Raw genomic sequence first — 18536 nt, forward strand, 5'->3', positions numbered from 1 at the left:
ATTGTTATATGCCATTACAGTGGATGAGATATACAATTTCTATAAAGGAAAATACAAGCCACCAACAATATTGTGTGGCCTTCAAAACTGCTAGAGAGACTCTGTATGTTTATCAAAATGGATAGGGTGGGCAAATATAGTTATAATATTCAATGTATATATGTGAAAATAGAACCAGGTAACTTGAGGGGATGAGCAGGATTGGGACTGATGGAGAAAACATTGGTCAAGATGTACTGTACTCATGAACTCAAGACTTACTGTACTCAAAGACTAACTTGAAATATTTTTGTACAACTACATAAAGGTAATAAGAAATGCAAGTTTTAAAATGGATAGAACTCTACACTGAAAAGCATGAATTTGCATTATTCCTCAGTAAACCTATATTTTATTTAATTAATTTTTGTCTGTTTATATGGTACCAAGGAATTGAACCCAGGGCCTCATGCATGCTAGGCAAGCATTTTACCACTAAACCCTAAACCTAGATTTTAAAAGAAAGATTCTCCACAAAAATGGAATAAGATATATAGAGATGTAAAAGAAGACTTACAGGAATCACTATCATGATTATGAAAGCCACGAAGCTCCATGGTATGCTGTTAAAAACTGGAAACAGTCTGACCCTAAAGACTTAGGAATACGGTTAGCAGTAGAGTGCTTGTTTTGCATACATAAAGCCTTGGTTTTGATTCTTTAGCACCACATGAACAGAAAAAGCTGTAAGTGGCACCGTGGCTCAAGAGGTAGAGTGCTAGCCTTGAGCAGAAAGAAGCCAGGGACAGTGCTCAGATCCTGAGTCCATGCTCCAGGACTGGCAAAAGAAAAAAGAAAAAAAAAAAAAGACTTGACATCCAGTGGAACAAAAGGTGTAACTCTCAGTCTAGAGCAGAAAGCCTGAGATCTAGGACAATGGTGTAGGTCTTGGGGTCTCAGGCCTTGAGAACCCAGTTTGTGATGTCTGGGAGCATGAGAAAATGGATGTTCCACCTACAAAGAAGAAAAAATATTTGCTTTTCCTCTGCCTTTCCTTTCTATCCAGGCTCTCAATAGATTGGATGGCAGCAACCCATATTGGTGATGGGGAATCTTCAACTCTGTCTGATTCAAATGCTAATCTCGTCTAGAAACACTTTCACTCCCACATCCTGGAATAATATTTTAATGGGCGGGTACTCTTTAATCCTGGTGAAGTGAAGCAGGAAAAAAAATGAAATAAACAGAAACTTAAGTACCGCTAATTCACAGTGAGCCATACACATTCATAGTGAATGTATCTGTTCATCCTATGGCAGAATCTTGCAAGAAAACTCAGAGCAGGGAGAAAAATCCCTGACATTTCTTCATGTCCCTTGTAGATACAAGGGAAGGAAACTTGTCTGCCTGTCCCTGTACAGTATTGTTTCCCACTGAAATACTTTTCCATCTCAAGGAATCAACCTCCATGGAAAGTTCCCTTCTCTCACTTCTGGTTTACCCCCTTATATAGTTTCTTAGAACGCCAGATCCCCTGCCTTATGCAAAAAGCAGGAAGAACAGAATCGTCAGGTGATAATGCCATGGGACAGGCTTGCTTTGTGGTGATTTCAAAAGGTGAGGACCCAGAACTCTCCTGTGCATTTGATTTGGGGACTTGAGGTGGAACTAGGTAGGTTCAAATAGAGTCTAAAGGTAGAGGTAGGTATATAAGAATAAGTCCCATCATGCTTGTTTTATTCATTTGATGAGAAAATAGCTTACTAAAGTTGGGTGCAAGTGGTACAGTAAGAGAAGGAGTGATTGTAGATGAGGAAGCATTATTATGAGCTGGAGTCAATAAGTGAGGCAAATGGAGATTGATCATTATTTTCTCTATTTCCTAAATGTTATTCAGTGGAAAACAACTTGATTAATCAGCATCATGGATCATGGCATTATCATCATTATTCATAATCATCTATTGTTTTAATTAATTAAATTTGAACATTTTTATTGAAACATAACAAGCATGCAATTAACTGTAGATAAGCAAAGCGTAGAGTTTTGATATATGCATGAGTCCATCTCAACAATTAATTGATAAACCCATTGTATTTGTTTCCTAGGGCTGCTGTAATAAGGTACCACATACTAGGTGACTTGGAAATAACCGAAATTTATTTTTCAAGAGATTTGAAGGCTAGAAGCCCCAAGTCCGGGATTCAGCAATGTTGATTCCTGAGGTTTCTAATGGGGAATTTAAGTTTGCAAACACCCTGTTTTCTTTAATATCCACCATTCTTTCAGATGTCTTCAGGCTTAAATTTTTTTTTTTTTTTTTTTGGCCAGTCCTGGGCCTTGGACTCAGGGCCTGAGCACTGTCCCTGGCTTCTTCCCGCTCAAGGCTAGCACTCTGCCACTTGAGCCACAGCGCTGCTTCTGGCCGTTTTCTGTATATGTGGTGCTGGGGAATCGAACCTAGGGCCTCGTGTATCTGAGGCAGGCACTCTTGCCACTAGGCTATATCCCCAGCCCAAATTTTTTTTTAATATATAATATCCTCTTTCTGACCCATTTGGCCAGCTAATCAACATTCACTATAATTATGGGCTAGTTTACTTCTATTAGAATCTTCTAAAACTGGAAACATACAATGTAAGCAGCCATCCCTTAATATTTGTGAAGGATTGGTCACAGGGTCTCTCCCACAGATACCAAAATCAGTAAATAGTAAATGCTCAAGTTGCTTGTGTGAATCTACATGTATCTTTTTGTATACTTTCAGTCATTTCTAGATCACTAATCTCTGACCAAATGTAAATGCAGTGTAAGGAGTTGCCATTTCTGTACTGATTAGGGAATAATACAGGAAAAATCTAGATACATTTAGTACATTGTTCTTTTCTTCTTTTCTCTCTTTCTTTCTCCTTTCTTCCTTCCTTTCCTTCTTCTTTTTCTCTTTCCCACCACTCTTTTCTATTCTTTCATGGGACTGGAACTGGGGCATGTGCTCTACTACTGAGCTATACCCGGAACCCCTGACAAATTTTTGATCTGTGATTAGTTGAATCCAGATTTATAATCCACAGATCTAGAATAATAACTCTACTGGTTTGTGGAATGGGGTAGGTAACAAAGGAGTCTGGCCTCTTTCACTTAGCATAAATATTGGTGATACTCATGTTGATGCATAGATTCACTCTTTATTGAACTGTATGATTATATAACTATACTAAAATTTGTCTACCCACTTATTTGTTGATAGAATTTGGTTTCTAGTTTGGGGCTTGGCTTTCCAATTAAACTACCATGGATAGTACTGTTTAAGCCTGTAGGAAGTTTTATTTTTTCCTAAACACCTATGAGTGGAATAGCTGAGTCATATGGTAGTTGTCTGCTTAAGTTTTGAGAAACTGTCACAATATTTTCCAAAAGTAGTTTTACCATTGTTCATTTTTTCCTTTTTTTTTTTTTTTTTTTGCGCATGGTGGTCTGTAATTGTATTTCACATGATAGTCTTAAGCTGATGTTCCTTCTTCCTTCAGCTTCCAGAGCACTGCAACTACAGATACGTCCTGTATGGGTGGGTGATTCTACATTACTACCCACAAAATATTCAAGTTTTATTTGCCTTACAGTATTCCATAGGAAGTCAGTCTTTCTAATTTTAAGGCTTCTAATAGGTACATAGCGCTATCTTGTTATTTGAGTATACACACCTTCCTAATAACTAAGATATTGAATATCTTTCATGTGTTTTTTGTGATGAATGTATCTTTTCATGAAACACTTAAATCTGTAGTACATTTTAGTCCATTTTCACTATACTATCCCTTCTCAAAAAAGGCATGCTAAGATTCTGATTGAAATTGCATTGAATCTACTTAACAAATTAATGAAATCAAACACATTTTAACCAATTCTTTTATTTCACAAACAGGGTTAACATGGTATACATGTCTGTTTTTTATTTTTTTTAGCAATAAATTGTAGTTTTCAGGTCTTTCGCAGGTCTTACTCATCTTTTGTCAAATTTATTCTTAATTATTTCATAATTATAATGTTATTAAAACTGTACTGATATTTTAAGCTTCAATCCCACTTGCTTGTTACTATGCAACGTTGATTTTCAGTATCTTCAGCTTTGCAAAGTTCACTTACTGGTTCTAGTAGCTTTTAAAAAATAATTCACCAAATTTTCTATATAAACAATTCTCTTTTCTACTAGTAAACTGTTAAATAGCTTTTTTTCTAAAAGGTGTGAATTTAATGCTTTTTTCCCTTTTCGTTTTTCCTTTTGCCTTATTTGTGTTGGTAATAAAACCTGTACATGGCAGGCACCGTGCATATCATCTTGTACTCCTAGGACAATGTAGTACTTATTAGTATAAGAAGGTTCACAATGAATGATTCAAAGTTTCTTCCAAGGTTGCACAGTTAAGACTGTAGTTGAGTCAACTGTCCCAGATCCAGATTTGCTGGACTTCGAGCCCTCTTTTTAAACGTACTTTTTATATTCTCTCTCTGTACACATACATACATACACACACATATTTTTTTTCCTCCTGATCTTTCATCCCCTGGCTTCTAGTGGGTGTTCCACGAATGCTTAACAGTACCATTATTTTTGGTTCGAGTGCCCCTCAACCAGCGCACTGCAAGCTCCCTTAGGAGTGACAGAACTTCTCCATCTGGTTTCAAGCTAACAAAATGGCCACTGCAGGGCTGATGAACTCCATTGCGCTCCCTCTGCACGGACGCCCACCTTCCGCCAGGGGAAGCCTCACTCTCTGGAAATACTGGTCTTCCACAGACGCCAGCGAGACACAAGGTCCGCCTGCCATTTCAAATTTGGGTTCTCCTAGAGGGGAAAAACGGAAGCCACAGATTCGTGGGGCACTAGGAGCCTGTCGGGGTCCTCTCACCCATTCTCAGTTCACTCGTCCTACCTAGTCCCCCTAAGGCTTTGGGGGCCAACCTCTGCCCACCAAGTCGGCAGCCAGACAGCGCCACGCCCCAGGACGCGGGCAACCAACGAGACGGCGCCGGTCTTTTGCATGGCTGATAGAGCGGCCCCGCCTCGCCTTGCCTGCGTGCTGACGTCACGCCGCCGCGCGCCGGCGTCAGCCCGTGTTACATCACTCCGGTCCGCTTTCGGGCGCGAGCGCCGGGCTGGGCATTTGGCGTGTTTGACTCTCCTAGGTGGCGCGGGGGTGGGCGGGCTGCGAGCCGTACCGATCCCCTGCGCTAGTCCCCGCCGAGATGCCTTCCCTGGAGAACGTGGTGCTGTGTCGCGAGGCCCAGGTGTCCACCTTGCAGTCCCTGTTCGGAGAGGTATGGTCGTCTCATCGCCTTTCCCACGTCTTGGCGGGTGAAGGTCTTTGCTTGGCCTCGCGGCGACTCGGTTCCCGGGTTGGAGCTATGGGATGTGGATGGAGGGAGCCGTGGACTGCCTTCCACGCGGCTGTATGTCCCTCCCGCCCCTCCTCCCCCCGTGCATAACTTCTCTTCAGTCTGTGTCGTAGAGGCTGCCCAAGAAGGACTGGCCACATTGGGAGACGAGGGCTGCCCTGGGCCGCTCCAGGTGGTTGCTCGGCTGTCCAGCTGACCAGGAGTTTGTGGCACGGGCGGTGAGCAGAGCGAGGTTCAAATAGAAGAAGTTTGCACATTTCATAGCGGTAGTTAGTAAAAATTGGAGACATGACTTTTCCCGGCCACCGAGGGCCCAAGGAACGCTCCAAGGCTTAAAAAATCCCACCGTTTTCCCACAATCGTGAAAGCCCCGAAAGCATATGGTTCCGGATTCTCTTCTTGACTAGCAGTTGGAACGATGTTTGGGAGGAGTGGTTGTGTTCCGTGGATGAGCACAGCTAGGGAGCCCGTTCTTCCCAGAAACGGGGGGGTGGCACTTACCCAAAAGTTCATTGCTCTCTTAGTCTGTAGTGCCATGTACTTACAGTTAATTAGGCTCGGATATTACTTGTGAGGTGAGTAAATATGAGCAAGCCAACTTCTGGCTTGCTTTTTGTTGTTGTTTTAATGTATTTTCCTCTAACTAGAAATTGCATTTCCAGATCACGCCAACCCAAAGTGTTTCTCCTGTTTAAAATATATATATATGCAAATAAGGACGAGTAATTTTGTCTTGATAGTAGAACACAAAGGGTTTTGACCTTTGCTCCTAGTGAAAGTTACTCTTAACCAGTTTTCTGCAAGGCGTGTGTGTGAAATAGAGCAAATAAACTTCGTTCGTGTGTCTAAGATTCATCTATTCAACAAGCGTATATATGTGTGGGTACACACACACACTCACTGAGCCCCTTTTCTATGTTAGGTCAGATCCTAGCCTATTAACATTGTTAGAGTTGTTTATAAAGGTGAAAAATTAGATAATAGTGCAGGAGTTCATTATAATTTTAGATAATAGTAGAGAATGGTATGATTAATTACCAAACAACAAGTGTGTAGGATTCCAATAAAGGAGAGATTTAGTGTAGCTTTGAAAAACTCTAAGAGCATAGTCTTAACATGAATAGCAGGAATATTCACCATCATGCATTTAGTTATTGAAACATTTAATTCTTGAAACAATGTTTGAGCCAGTTTATATATACATATAGCCATAAGGATTCATGTATTAAAATAGCCATTTAGTAGATTTTAAGTACAGTTTCAGCAGGTGAGCTGCTTTTGCCATAAGAATAGGCCATTTAGGAAGACTTTCCTGTATGAAACAGTTACTGATTTGTCTTGTAAAAGAATAGTTAATATAAAGACTTGAATCTGGTAAATGTTTGTGAGTAATATTGCTGTGAAAAATGGTGATCATAAAAGACTCGACTTCTTTGTGGAAGTCACATCATCCAATTTTCTTGTGTTTCTTATGCATGTATTTGTTTATTTATTTATTTTGCCAGTACTGGGGCTTGAACTCAGGGCCTGGGTGCTCTCTCTGAGCTTTTTTTGCTCAAGGTTAGCACTCTTAACACTTGAGCCACAGCTCCACTTGTGTTTGTTTTTGTTTGTTTTTTTGGTAGGTCATTGGAGATGAGTCTCACAAACTTTCCTACCCAGGCTCGCTTCAAACCACATTCCTCAGATCTTAGCCTCTTGAGTAGCTAGGATTACAGGTGTAAACCGCCTACAGTGGTGCCCAGCTCTTGTATATATTTTAAAAATTATAAACCCCTTTAGAGTAGAAATAATTTTTACTGAAGTTTGTGCTCTTTAGTGTATTAGGTTTTCAGCATTTGAGTGTTCATTTCAGAATTTGAGTGTTCATTGAGTGAGCATTTAAGTGTTCATTGATTAAGTGAAATATTGAGTAGACCCATATAGGAGCCTTTGACCATTTTAATTTTCTGTAGGCTACTGACTTAATGTGCTGCAAAAGGATCTTAGGAATATGTATTTTAACTTTTTTTTTTCAGTATTAGAGATCAAACCTAGGATCTTGTACTTGCTTGGCAAATGTTATACTTCTGAACCAATATTTGTATTTAAATATATGTTACATAGATTTTAGCCAATATTTGAATTGCTAAAATACTTATGCTGGAGTCAGTAAGTACATGTAATTGAAAAGCATTCTAAAAGTTTTCCTAAGAAAGCCTCATAAGATTAACCCTATGATTATACTGGTTTAGTTCAAATGTTAAAATGTACAGTGAAGTTGTAACCTGCAAAAACATTGCACTATTTTTTAAAAGATTTAGCTAAAAATGGAATATAGATAAAATTATCCTTAAAAATTCCTGTAAAAATTCATAGAAAGTTGAAAATGCAGAGTTTGTATATATAAACCCGTACAATAATAAAAATGCAGATATATGCAAATAATAAAATGTGCCAAATATAATTTACAGAATCATTCCATAAGAAAAAGAATACTTGCTACTTTCATTTGAATTTAAGTGATGGTATGAAGAATAAGATAAAAATTCCTCAGACAATGATAACTTCTTTTTGTCTATTTTTATTTGTAGACTTATAACTGTCTTTTATCTTCTAGAGACATCATTTCAGCTTCCCATCGATTTTTATTTATGGACATACTGCCAGTGGAAAAACCTATGTAACCCAAACTTTGTTGAAAACTTTAGAGGTAAGAATAATCTTTAAGCTTGATGTTAACTGATTTTTACTCATGACTGCTAGAAATGGAAGGTATCTGGGAGATTAGTTTATTTGCTTTTCATAGGTGCAATAGCTCCATAAAACATTTCTGATCAAGTTTTGATATCTTTAGCCATTAGCTATTACTTTGATAAAACCTTGACATTAGTTATTTCATTTTCCATTTATAAAGTTGATACTGATGATTCTAGGTTTGCACAAATGCAAAACTGAACACGTTGGCTTTACCCTATTCTACACATAGTTCCTATCTCTATGAATGACTTCATTCTTGATAGTTATTCAAATTCCATCCTTAAATCTTTTCATCCTGTAAAACCAGTAAACACATTCTATCATTCAATCTCTACCATTAACGTCTTGGACTTAATCTGCTGTTGATCATAGCCATCACTGCTTTCTGTTTTCCAAATATTTATACAAATCTCCTAATCACAATCTGTCCATTCTTTTTTTTTTTTATTTTTACCAGTCCTGGGGTTTGGACTCAGGGCCTGAGCAGGGTCCCTGGCTTCTTTTCGCTCAAGGCTAGCACTCTACCACTTGAGCCACAGCACCACTTTTTTCTGTTTATGTGGTGCTGAGGAATTGAACTCAGGGCTTCATGCATGGTAGGCAAGCACTCTCTCTCTCTGTCTCTATCTCTTTCTCTACACACACACACACACACACACACACACACACACACACACACACACACACTTTCTTGACCCATTCGTCCATTGAGGAGCATCTCAGCTGATTTCTTATCTTGGCTGATTCCATATCTTGACCATGGTTAATAATGCTGCAGTAATCATGGTTGTCCAGCCCAGTTTGTGTTACATTGGGTAAATTCCCAGGAGTAGAACTGCTGGGCCATGTGGTAATTCTGTACTTAGTTTTTTGAGGACCTGTCATACTGCTTTCCAGAGTGGTTAAACAACCTTACATTCCCACCATTAGTGTAGTAGATTTCCCTTTTGGCCACATCCTAGCCAGCATTTGTTACTTTTTTCTTGATAATGGCTGTTCTAACTAGGGTGAAGTGGAACATCCTGGGTGGAGTGTAAGCAGCTTCAAATGAATTTTAACTGAAGTATAATAGACTCTATGGAGAGCTCACATTATATAACTCTTCAGAAAGACCTAGTCAAAGCCTAACAAAATAAGTACCAAGAAATGGGTCCTTGCAAGTGGCAGGGGTTGGGGGGGAGGGGAGGGGGGAGGGAGAGGGGAGTTAAGGAGAGAGGGGTAGAAGAAAAAAGGGAAGGGGAGAGAATGAATGCAGGCAAGAATTCATTGTATTATATAACAGAACTTAGAAAAATAGGGAAGGGATAGGTTGAAGGGGAGTAAGAATGCTAAAGGGATGACAGATCAAGTTGCATTGTGTTCAAAAACTGCTTTGTTAAATGGAAAAAAAAATTCAATACCTAACCTAAAAATTAAGTGAGGGAGGGGAGAGGTTGGAAGGGGTGGGTGAGAATGTTGAAAGGGTAACATTGACCAAGAGCCACTATGTTTATAAACTGCTCTGCTGAATGGCAGCTCTTTTGTACAACTACTTAAAGATAATAAAAATATTAAAAAAAATAAAAATACAGATGCCCAGATTCCATACTTGTCTTAAGACTTTGGCCCTGACATTGCTACTTAATTAGTGTAATATATGATTAACACTACTTTTGCTATAGAAGCACAAATAGGCACTTGGAATATGCTGTTATTGAAGGACACAGGTATACAAATGAAGTAAGCAAGACACTTAGAGACATTATGGAAAGGAGTGAAAGGGCTTATTAGCATATGCTGATGAAAATGCTTTTACACTGGTACTCAGAGAAAGGAAAACTTTGTTACTGGGTTTAGAATGTCACTAAAAATAGTGACGGGGTTCATTATTTGTACCAGTTGCCACAAGTGCTTTTGTAGTTTTAATTGCTAGAACAGTTAGAACAGGCTATATTTGTTTTGTTTTCTTGTTCTTTGTGAAATTTTTTCATTTTGATTTTTCTTTTTTTTTGTTTTTTGTTAGTCACGGGCTTAAACTCAAGGCCTGGGTGCTATCTCTGAGCTTTTTTCTCGAAGCTAGCACTCTGCCACTTTGAGCCACAGCTCCACTTCTGTTTTTCTGGTGGTTAATTGGAGATAAGAATCTCATGGACTTTCCTGACCGGGCTGACTTTGAACTGTAATCCCCAGGTCTCAGCCTCATGAGTTGCTAGGACTACAGGAGTAAGACACTAACTAGCAAATTCTCATAGAAGGATTATTATTGTTTCTAACTTTTGAAATTCTTTTGTGTCCTAGGATCATTTATCATGAAATATATTAACACCAAATTATAAATAAGACATTTGACTGAGAATTTTAGCATTCAAATGGACCTGAGTTTCTTAATAAGAGCACTTAGGAGGAGAATACAAGTTTTCTTTGAAACTCTATAGAAACAAATGACAAGGTCAAAGAAATAATTGAAGTGAATTTAATGAGAGACTATTTTAAAAGTTGAAGTTTGAGAGAATAGAGAAAGGATAGTGACTCATTAGGGCTTTTATGCTTCCTAGGCCTAAAGGGACTTTGGATAGGAGCTGTTTTCAGAACCCAGGCAGAGCTATAGTATTAGAAGAGGGGGAGCCCAATTGCAATTATGTAATCTTTGTAGCCACTTGAAAACTGAGCTATGGTGATGCTGGTTAAATAAATATCCTGTTTTCCTTCCTGCAACTCTCCTGTTTGTACTGTTTCTTTTTCTCCAACCACAGTCAGATAATAAAGTCTAGATTAGTGACATCTGAGACACAAAATGGTTGGAGAATGGTATAAATTTAGAAAGGCAAATAAAGATTATACAGTAGAACCTTTAATGTGTATGCTTTTTATTTATTCCTTCTGGTTTTTTATTTCAGCTCCCACATGTCTTTGTGAATTGTGTTGAATGCTTTACCTTGAGGTTGCTTTTGGAACAAATTTTGAACAAGTTGAGTTACCTTAATTCTTCAGAAGGATGTTCTACTGAAATAATCTGTGAAACTTTTAATGACTTTGTTCGATTGTTTAAACAAGTAACCACAGCTGAAAGCCTCAAGAATCAGACTGTATATATTGTAAGTCATTTAACTTGATATCTTTCATTTGAACATTGATTGTATGTTTGATTAATTCTTGTATATTTGTTTTTTTGAGAACTGTTTTATACAGGGCTCTGTGGAAAATGATTTGGGGTACAAAAATCTAATCAAAGTATTCCCTATTTAAGGGAACCTAACTATGTTTAATAGAAAAGTTATACTACATTCACATAAGACTATGCAGAATATGGTGGAGAGTGCATAATAATCTAGTTTTAATGGGTTATAAAGCATGAAAGGAAAAAAATGAAAAAAAAAAAGGATAAGATTAGTGGTAAGTTGGGGCCAGATCATGCAAAGTTTTGAAAATAAACACTACTTTATTTCATTTCCTAGACAGTGAAAAGAGATAGTGAAGTTTTTGAGCAACAAATATGCCTTAGGAAGAATTAAGGCATTAATCTCTTAAGACTTACAGCATGTTAAATACATGATTTGGAAGGAGATGAGAGAAGCAAACATTGGAATCATGATTTTGAGACTATTTTGATTGCTTATATGAGAGGAAATTTGGGCCTCTGCTAGTGTTGGTACAGAAGATGTAACAAGAAACAAATGGAGGAGACAGCAGATAGATAAGTTTGTGGGAAAAGATGAATTGTTTGACTTTAAGTGGGCTAAGTTTGTAACAAATGGCTAGCATTTATTTAACTTGTCTTTTTAGAAATAGAAATAGTATTTCAGAAGTTAAATCAGAACCTGTAATTTTTCTTTATATGGAAAGTTCAAGTTTTGAATTTATACTACATTATGCACATGTTTTGTAAAGGACTTTAGAACTGTTTTAGACTTGCTTATCTTTTTCTTTTTTTTTAAGGTCCTAGATAAAGCAGAATATCTAAGAGATATGGAAGCAAATCTTTTGCCTGGGTTTCTTAGGTTACAAGAATTGGTAAGTATATGAGAGTGTTTTCCATCAGAATAAATGAATTTAGATCTATTTAAAAATGGACAGATATGTTGCCTAATCATTAGACTTGTTGCCACAGTTTTTATTTTTGCCATCTGATAAATGATAGTGATAGTATAAACTTAATTTTTATTTTTCCTTTGAGTAAAGTTCCATTTTTTTGTGGTTAAAAACAGTTTCTGATGATAAAATTTACTTTTCAATTCAGCTTTTTATGTCTTATTACAAAGTAACTTTTGTTAAGCAAAGGCTAGACTGAACTCTATAAGAATTTAAAATTTTTGTTTTCATTTTAATAACTTAGATTAAGAAGAAGAGCTTTTGCTCAAGTGGTAGAGTGCCAGCCTTAAGCAAAAAGCAAAACAGCTAAGGAATAGTGCCCAGGACCTTACTAGTGCAAAAATAAAAAAGAAGAATATAGATATTAGATCATGAATTTCTGCCTTATGGCCACTCAGTATTATAAAACAGGTTTTTATTTACTATTTTAGTTTGTATTCATGGTCTTATTAATTACTATTTTTTAAATCTAGTATATCTTTAATTAAATTTTAAAATTTTAATTAATTTATTTTTTGTTTTGTTTTGTTTTTTGGCCAGTTCTGGGACTTGAACTCAGCACTGTCCCTGGCTTCTTTTTTATTGCTCAAGGCTAGCACTCTACCACTTGAGCCACAGCACACATACTTCCAGCTTTTTCTATATATATGGTGTTGAGGAATGGAATCAGGGCTTCATGTATACAAGGCGAGCATTTTACCACTAGGCCATATTCCCAGTCCTTATTTTATTTATTTATTTTTGGTAATAGTGGGGTTTGAACTAAGGGCCTCAAGCTTGCTCAGCTGGTACACTACCACTTGAGCCATGCCTCTGGCTCTTATTTAGGAGGGATCTAAGTTTTATCTAGTATGTTGGGGATTTTTGTATATATGTTCCAGTTCTGGGGCTTGAACTCAGGGTCTGAGTTTTTATGTTCAAGATTGGCACTCTACTACTTGAGTCACAGCTCCAATTCTACATTTGTTTGGTTATTGTTATTGTTTGTTGTGGTTAATTGGAGCAAGTGTCACAGGCTTTCCTGCCCAGGCTGGCTTCATACTTCAATCCTCAGATCTCAGTCTCCTGAGTAGCTAAGATTTACAAGTATGAGCCACCAGTGTCAGGAAAGTAATGTCATTTTTACCTCTTCACTACTTAACTCTTTTTTAAAATTCTATGAGAGCCCACTATATCCAGTAGGTTCTCACTTTCTAATCTATATTTTAGAGACAAAGAATAAGACATTTTTATTTCTGCTTGTTTTTTTTTTTTAATTTGCCAATTTCTTGTAACTTAGAGCTCTACCTCTATATTTTATTATTCATTTGTTGAACTCAGTGATATCTGGCAACCCAAAGAATACCTTTCTAAGGAATGATAATTGGTACATAGAAGCACAGAAGTCAGGAATCAGTAAATAATTGATCATCATAGAAACACTGCAATGTATATATGATATTGGGTCCTAAGAATACTTCTGGATCCAAGCAGCTCTTGTGTGTGCTTTTTTGTTTGTTTGTCATGGGGCTTGAACTCAGGGCCTGGGCGCCATTCCTGAGCTTTTTCATTGAAGGCTATCAATTGATCACTTTGAGCCACAGTTCCACTTTCAGTTTTCTGGTGATTAATTGGAGATAAGAGTCTCATGGACTTTCCTGCCCAGGCTGGCCTTCAAACAACAATCCTCAGATCTCAGCCTCCTGAGTAGGTAGGACTACAGGTGCTTGGCCTTGTCTTTGCTTTGTAAGCCAAGGAGATATCAAAAGAATATGGAAAATTAAATTTTTTCTGGAGAATGTGGAGGTGTATATACATAAATTCTAGCTAGCATGCCTAAAAGTTCATGGCTAAGGTGTAAAAGAGTAACAGACCCATTGAAATTGTTCCTTTATTGTACACTAATTGTAATTTCTAAATGTACTTAAAATTGCATGTTTTACTTATTTTTAAAAAATAAAATTGTCGGGCTGGGGATATGGCCTAGTGGCAAGAGTGCCTGCCTCGGATACACGAGGCCCTGGGTTCAATTCCCCAGCACCACATATACAGAAAACGGCCAGAAGCGGCCCTGTGGCTCAAGTGGCAGAGTGCTAGCCTTGAGCGGGAAGAAGCCAGGGACAGTGCTCAGGCCCTGAGTACAAGGCCCAGGACTGGCCAAAAAAAAAAAAAAAATTGTCTATTTTAATATTAATATAGTCAGCATTAGTTTTACTCAATTATATATAAGCTAAATTAAATAATAGTATCGCATGTCTGCTCTTTAACTCCATATTTCCTTTTCATATTTACTGATGGAAAATGCTAAGCTTTTCATTTTTGCTTATTGTTTGAAAGCTTATGATTTTAAAAAGTTATAAGAGGATTTGTCTTAACTTTTCAAGCAAATGTATTTTTAATTTCTATAAAGTACTTGTGTGACTGTCCTACCATTCATGGGTAACTGAAATGTTGATTAACCTACAAGTTTTATGGAAATTCTAAGTAATTATGTATGAAAATGTGCTAGTGGTTGAGCTCCTTGATTAGATTTTCAAAATATGGCTTATTAATATGCAAATAACTTGTTATATGTTAGAGCTTTGCTAGATTTACTTCACGAAAAATCTAAATGGAATTACTGCTCTGATTTAAGGTTTTTAAATTCAAGGTTGTTTTTATTTCTCTTTCTTTTACAGACTGATAGAAATGTGACTGTTATCTTTCTCAGTGAAATTATTTGGGAAAAATTTCGTCCAAATACTGGATGCTTTGAGCCATTTGTCTTGTATTTCCCTGATTATAGCATAGGTAAAATACTCAGTAGTTTTTGTTGCTTGAGAGATTTCAGCTAAATTATGTTCATATTTGAATATTTGGATGTCTTAAACTTTTCAGGATGGCTACTAATCTCAACTAAGATGTTTAGATTTCTGTAGGAACTGAGAGGCTATTTTGGAACATTGAGAGGTTATTCTCATAATTACTTAATTTTTTCAATGACTAACATACTTTTATCACTTTTAGTGGATTAATGTGTGTACTATATATAATGATTATAGCAGTTAAACAAGTAAGAATCAGCCTAGACTGGTAAAGCTTATTAACATTATAGAGATTGTTATCACAAACTTGGGCTAAGTGCCATTTGGAATATATCATCTTATTTTGTGTATTCTATTTTTTTTTAAATGATAGCTCTTACTGTACAAACTGCTAGTTTCTTGGGGGTAATATATTGAGTCTTAAATTTTATAGGTCCTATGAATTTTGCCTTTGGAAGAACACAGTGGTTTCTTGTGTTATTGAATAGCTTTGCAGATTACTATTGGACTATTATTATATGAAATACTTCTGATTCAAAGATAACTGTGAAGCATTGATAGTTAGCATTCTATGAGTAAAATGCATCCTATGTGTGATCTTGGCCTTTTTACTATCTGAAGCAATAAGCTTTAAACACTCATTACTAAGAGCAGCACATTTTTGTTCCCTTTCAGAATACCAGTGAAATAACACTTTCTGTTTTTAGCTAATTAAACTTCTCAAAGTAGATGGATCTATTCTTTTCAGTAGCTTTTTGACTGGAAAAATCACAAAAGAAGGAAAAGGGGGAAAAAGGAATAAATTAAAGAATTCTCTTAAAAAGTTATGAATATTTCATTACTGTATTTTTTCATATCCTGCTTTATTTTTTAGGTACTGAAAAGTTAGGGTTTAGAAAATTATAAAAAAATGTTGAGTTTTTTTACATTGTGAAGTTAAAGTATGATGTAATTGAAGAATGTATTAAGATACAAAATAGCATAGATCAGGAGAGAGTTTAAGGACAGAACTCAATATAATTATCTTTCTAGCATTAAAGAGTAGAGGAAAATAAACTTGGAAGTTTATAAAAAGAACCACATTAGGCCTGATGATTAAATCTTAAGACCTTTTGTAGATCATTTTTTAAACCTAAACACTATAATCAGATAAAAAGCTATTCTAGGAAGCAACATTAATTGATTAACCAAATTATGGAATGATTAACGTCATTCTATTATGCTAATGAAATGAATGTATCATCTTTAGAAATGTAATGTTTAATAATAAGAATACTTCTTAGCAGTTAGGGATCACAGTTCATTTTAGAAGTCTTGTGTTTTGATCTTTGCCACATATAGACTACTTTTCTTCAGATAGGTTACACTATACTTAATTAGGTTTTTTGACTATTTAATCAGTCAGGGTAGGTTAAGTTTTGCTTTGAAAACTGTTTCGTATTTTTACTGACATACAGTTTAGTGACCTACAGTTTCTTATTTTATAGCTAGAGTTTGGTTCCACTAATAGACTGCAAACACAAGACCCTCAATTCAAACCAAAAAACCACCAAAAAAATAAAGAAGTAAAAATAATTTCCTACCTTGCAACCTTTGTGCTACTGCCCTACATTTTACTTTTACTTCATTCTTTAATGTTGGCTTTAATGAAATAAAGTAAGAAAAGTATTTTTATTATGTTTATTTATTATTATATCACAAATCATATTTTTCTAATCTAGAAAATTTTATTATTCCAGGCTTTAAGTATTTTTTAAACCTTTGTTATGAAATGCTATAAGATAAAGAGACTCTATGCTAATTATTTTAAGTTAATTTGTGTCCTGTGAACAGGGAACCTTCAAAAGATCCTCTCCCATGATCATCCTCCAGAGTATTCTGCTGACTTTTATGCTGCCTACATTAATATTCTTCTTGGAGTTTTCTACACAGTCTGTCGGGATTTGAAAGAGCTTAGACACCTGGTGAGTGAGCTTACTGCTTACATATGTCTCTTAACATTTTTTTCATGTGGAAATAGTTGGAGACAAACCCATAGCCAAATAATGTATTCTGGAAATTTGGATATGGCCTTTTGAGGCTAATATGTCATTAAAAAGCCAGTGTCTGAATTTATCTCTCTATTGATGATGTTCACTTTTTTTTGTGTGATGTAATGGATATTATGGGGCCAATCATGTTCATTTTGGTCATATGGTTAAGGTGATAGTTATTCCTTTGTGATTAATATGTATCCTCTGGGATAGTATCTTTAAACTTTCCTACTTCATCACAATTTTACCTTACAATGTTTTCATATCAGACTGGCTTTGAGACTATATACCTATCTTAAGATAGGTGATTATCAGGGTGTGTCTGACCTGAAAGCAGAGATTTCTTTGGCTGCTCATAAGAGATTTGAAACATCATTTAATACATCTCTAAAGTGGTGATGGCAGTAATGTCTTCCCCACAGGACACTTCTAGGGTTAAATGAGATAATGCACATTAATCACTTCAAATGCTAAGTCCTGGCACAAAAGACCTCATTACTTGAGCAAAATTCCTATAAATTAATAAATGCTACTGAAAGTGTTCTTAGATCGGACTTACTCTTTGAGTGTTCAGGAAGTGCAATGCAGATATTCTCTTAAAAAGACAATTACAAAGTTATATGCTTGGCTTTGGAATATTTTGATATTGGTATTTCTTTTGATGCATATGAAATTACTGGATGTGACGTTTTAGGTTCTGGTTCAAGCCCCACAACTGACAAAAAAAAAAAAAAAAAGGAAAAGAAATCGGTGCTAGGATGAACCCTCTCTTGGTTTGTTTCTATTTTTGTTTTGTAGTATTAGGATTTGAACTCAGGAACTTAGACTTCCTTGGCAGGCACTGTAGCACTTGAGCCATGCTTCCAGCCTCGAATGAATTTTTATTTCATAATGTTTGGAATCTTAATTGTATCAGCAATTCCTTGACTAGTGTTTGGTTGAATGACTGGGAGAGGGTGTATAGAAACTAAGGGTCACCCTTGGTACTATTTTGGAATTCTGACTGTAATGTGTCAGACTAAATTCTAACAACTTTAAATGCTATAATGAAAGTGTACTGAAAGTTTCAGTGAGGAAGAGATGGGCAAACTTCTTAATTTGTCTTAACCTTTCGTAACCTACTCACATTTTTTAATAGATTATCTTCTTAAAATGCAAGATTTTTCTTTAAAAGAAGAGTAATAATATTCTATTATACTTGAATGAATTGCTCTTTACTGACTTAAAATAAATCCACAAACATTTTATAGATCTACAATCATAATTTCAGGCAGTGGAATCACTGCCTATGGGCAGATTATACTTTGCTTCTGTTTCCTTAGCAGCCAAATGAACATAATGCAGTTTTCACCAATAAGTAAATTAACACGTGACCATTTTGAGCTCGTGATAATTATGCTTCTCTTACACTTATTAGCATGGATATTTCCTGAGCATATAGTAATTTCTTAATAAAGTTATGCCTTTATATCTTTCCCCCTTTTCATTGATTTTTTTTAAATGAAAATTAATTTTTTTTTTTTTTTTTTTGCCAGTCCTG

General features: G+C 36.1%; 1 protein-coding gene across 1 annotated transcript in view; it reads left to right on the forward strand.

The window, feature by feature from the left end:
- The first annotated feature begins 5117 nt into the window (after positions 1-5117).
- The window catches only part of Orc5 (origin recognition complex subunit 5), a 49158-nt gene continuing 35739 nt past the window's right edge, over positions 5118-18536 (forward strand). The window contains exons 1-6 of the mRNA XM_048339841.1: positions 5118-5295; positions 7973-8065; positions 10989-11186; positions 12028-12102; positions 14838-14949; positions 16797-16927. Coding sequence (XP_048195798.1) covers positions 5224-5295; positions 7973-8065; positions 10989-11186; positions 12028-12102; positions 14838-14949; positions 16797-16927 — 681 coding nt within the window. The 5' untranslated portion in view covers positions 5118-5223. The remainder of the gene's footprint in view (positions 5296-7972; positions 8066-10988; positions 11187-12027; positions 12103-14837; positions 14950-16796; positions 16928-18536) is intronic.

The sequence above is a fragment of the Perognathus longimembris genome, chromosome 2 (genome assembly GCF_023159225.1).
Source record: "Perognathus longimembris pacificus isolate PPM17 chromosome 2, ASM2315922v1, whole genome shotgun sequence".
NCBI classification, from domain to species: domain Eukaryota; kingdom Metazoa; phylum Chordata; class Mammalia; order Rodentia; family Heteromyidae; genus Perognathus; species Perognathus longimembris.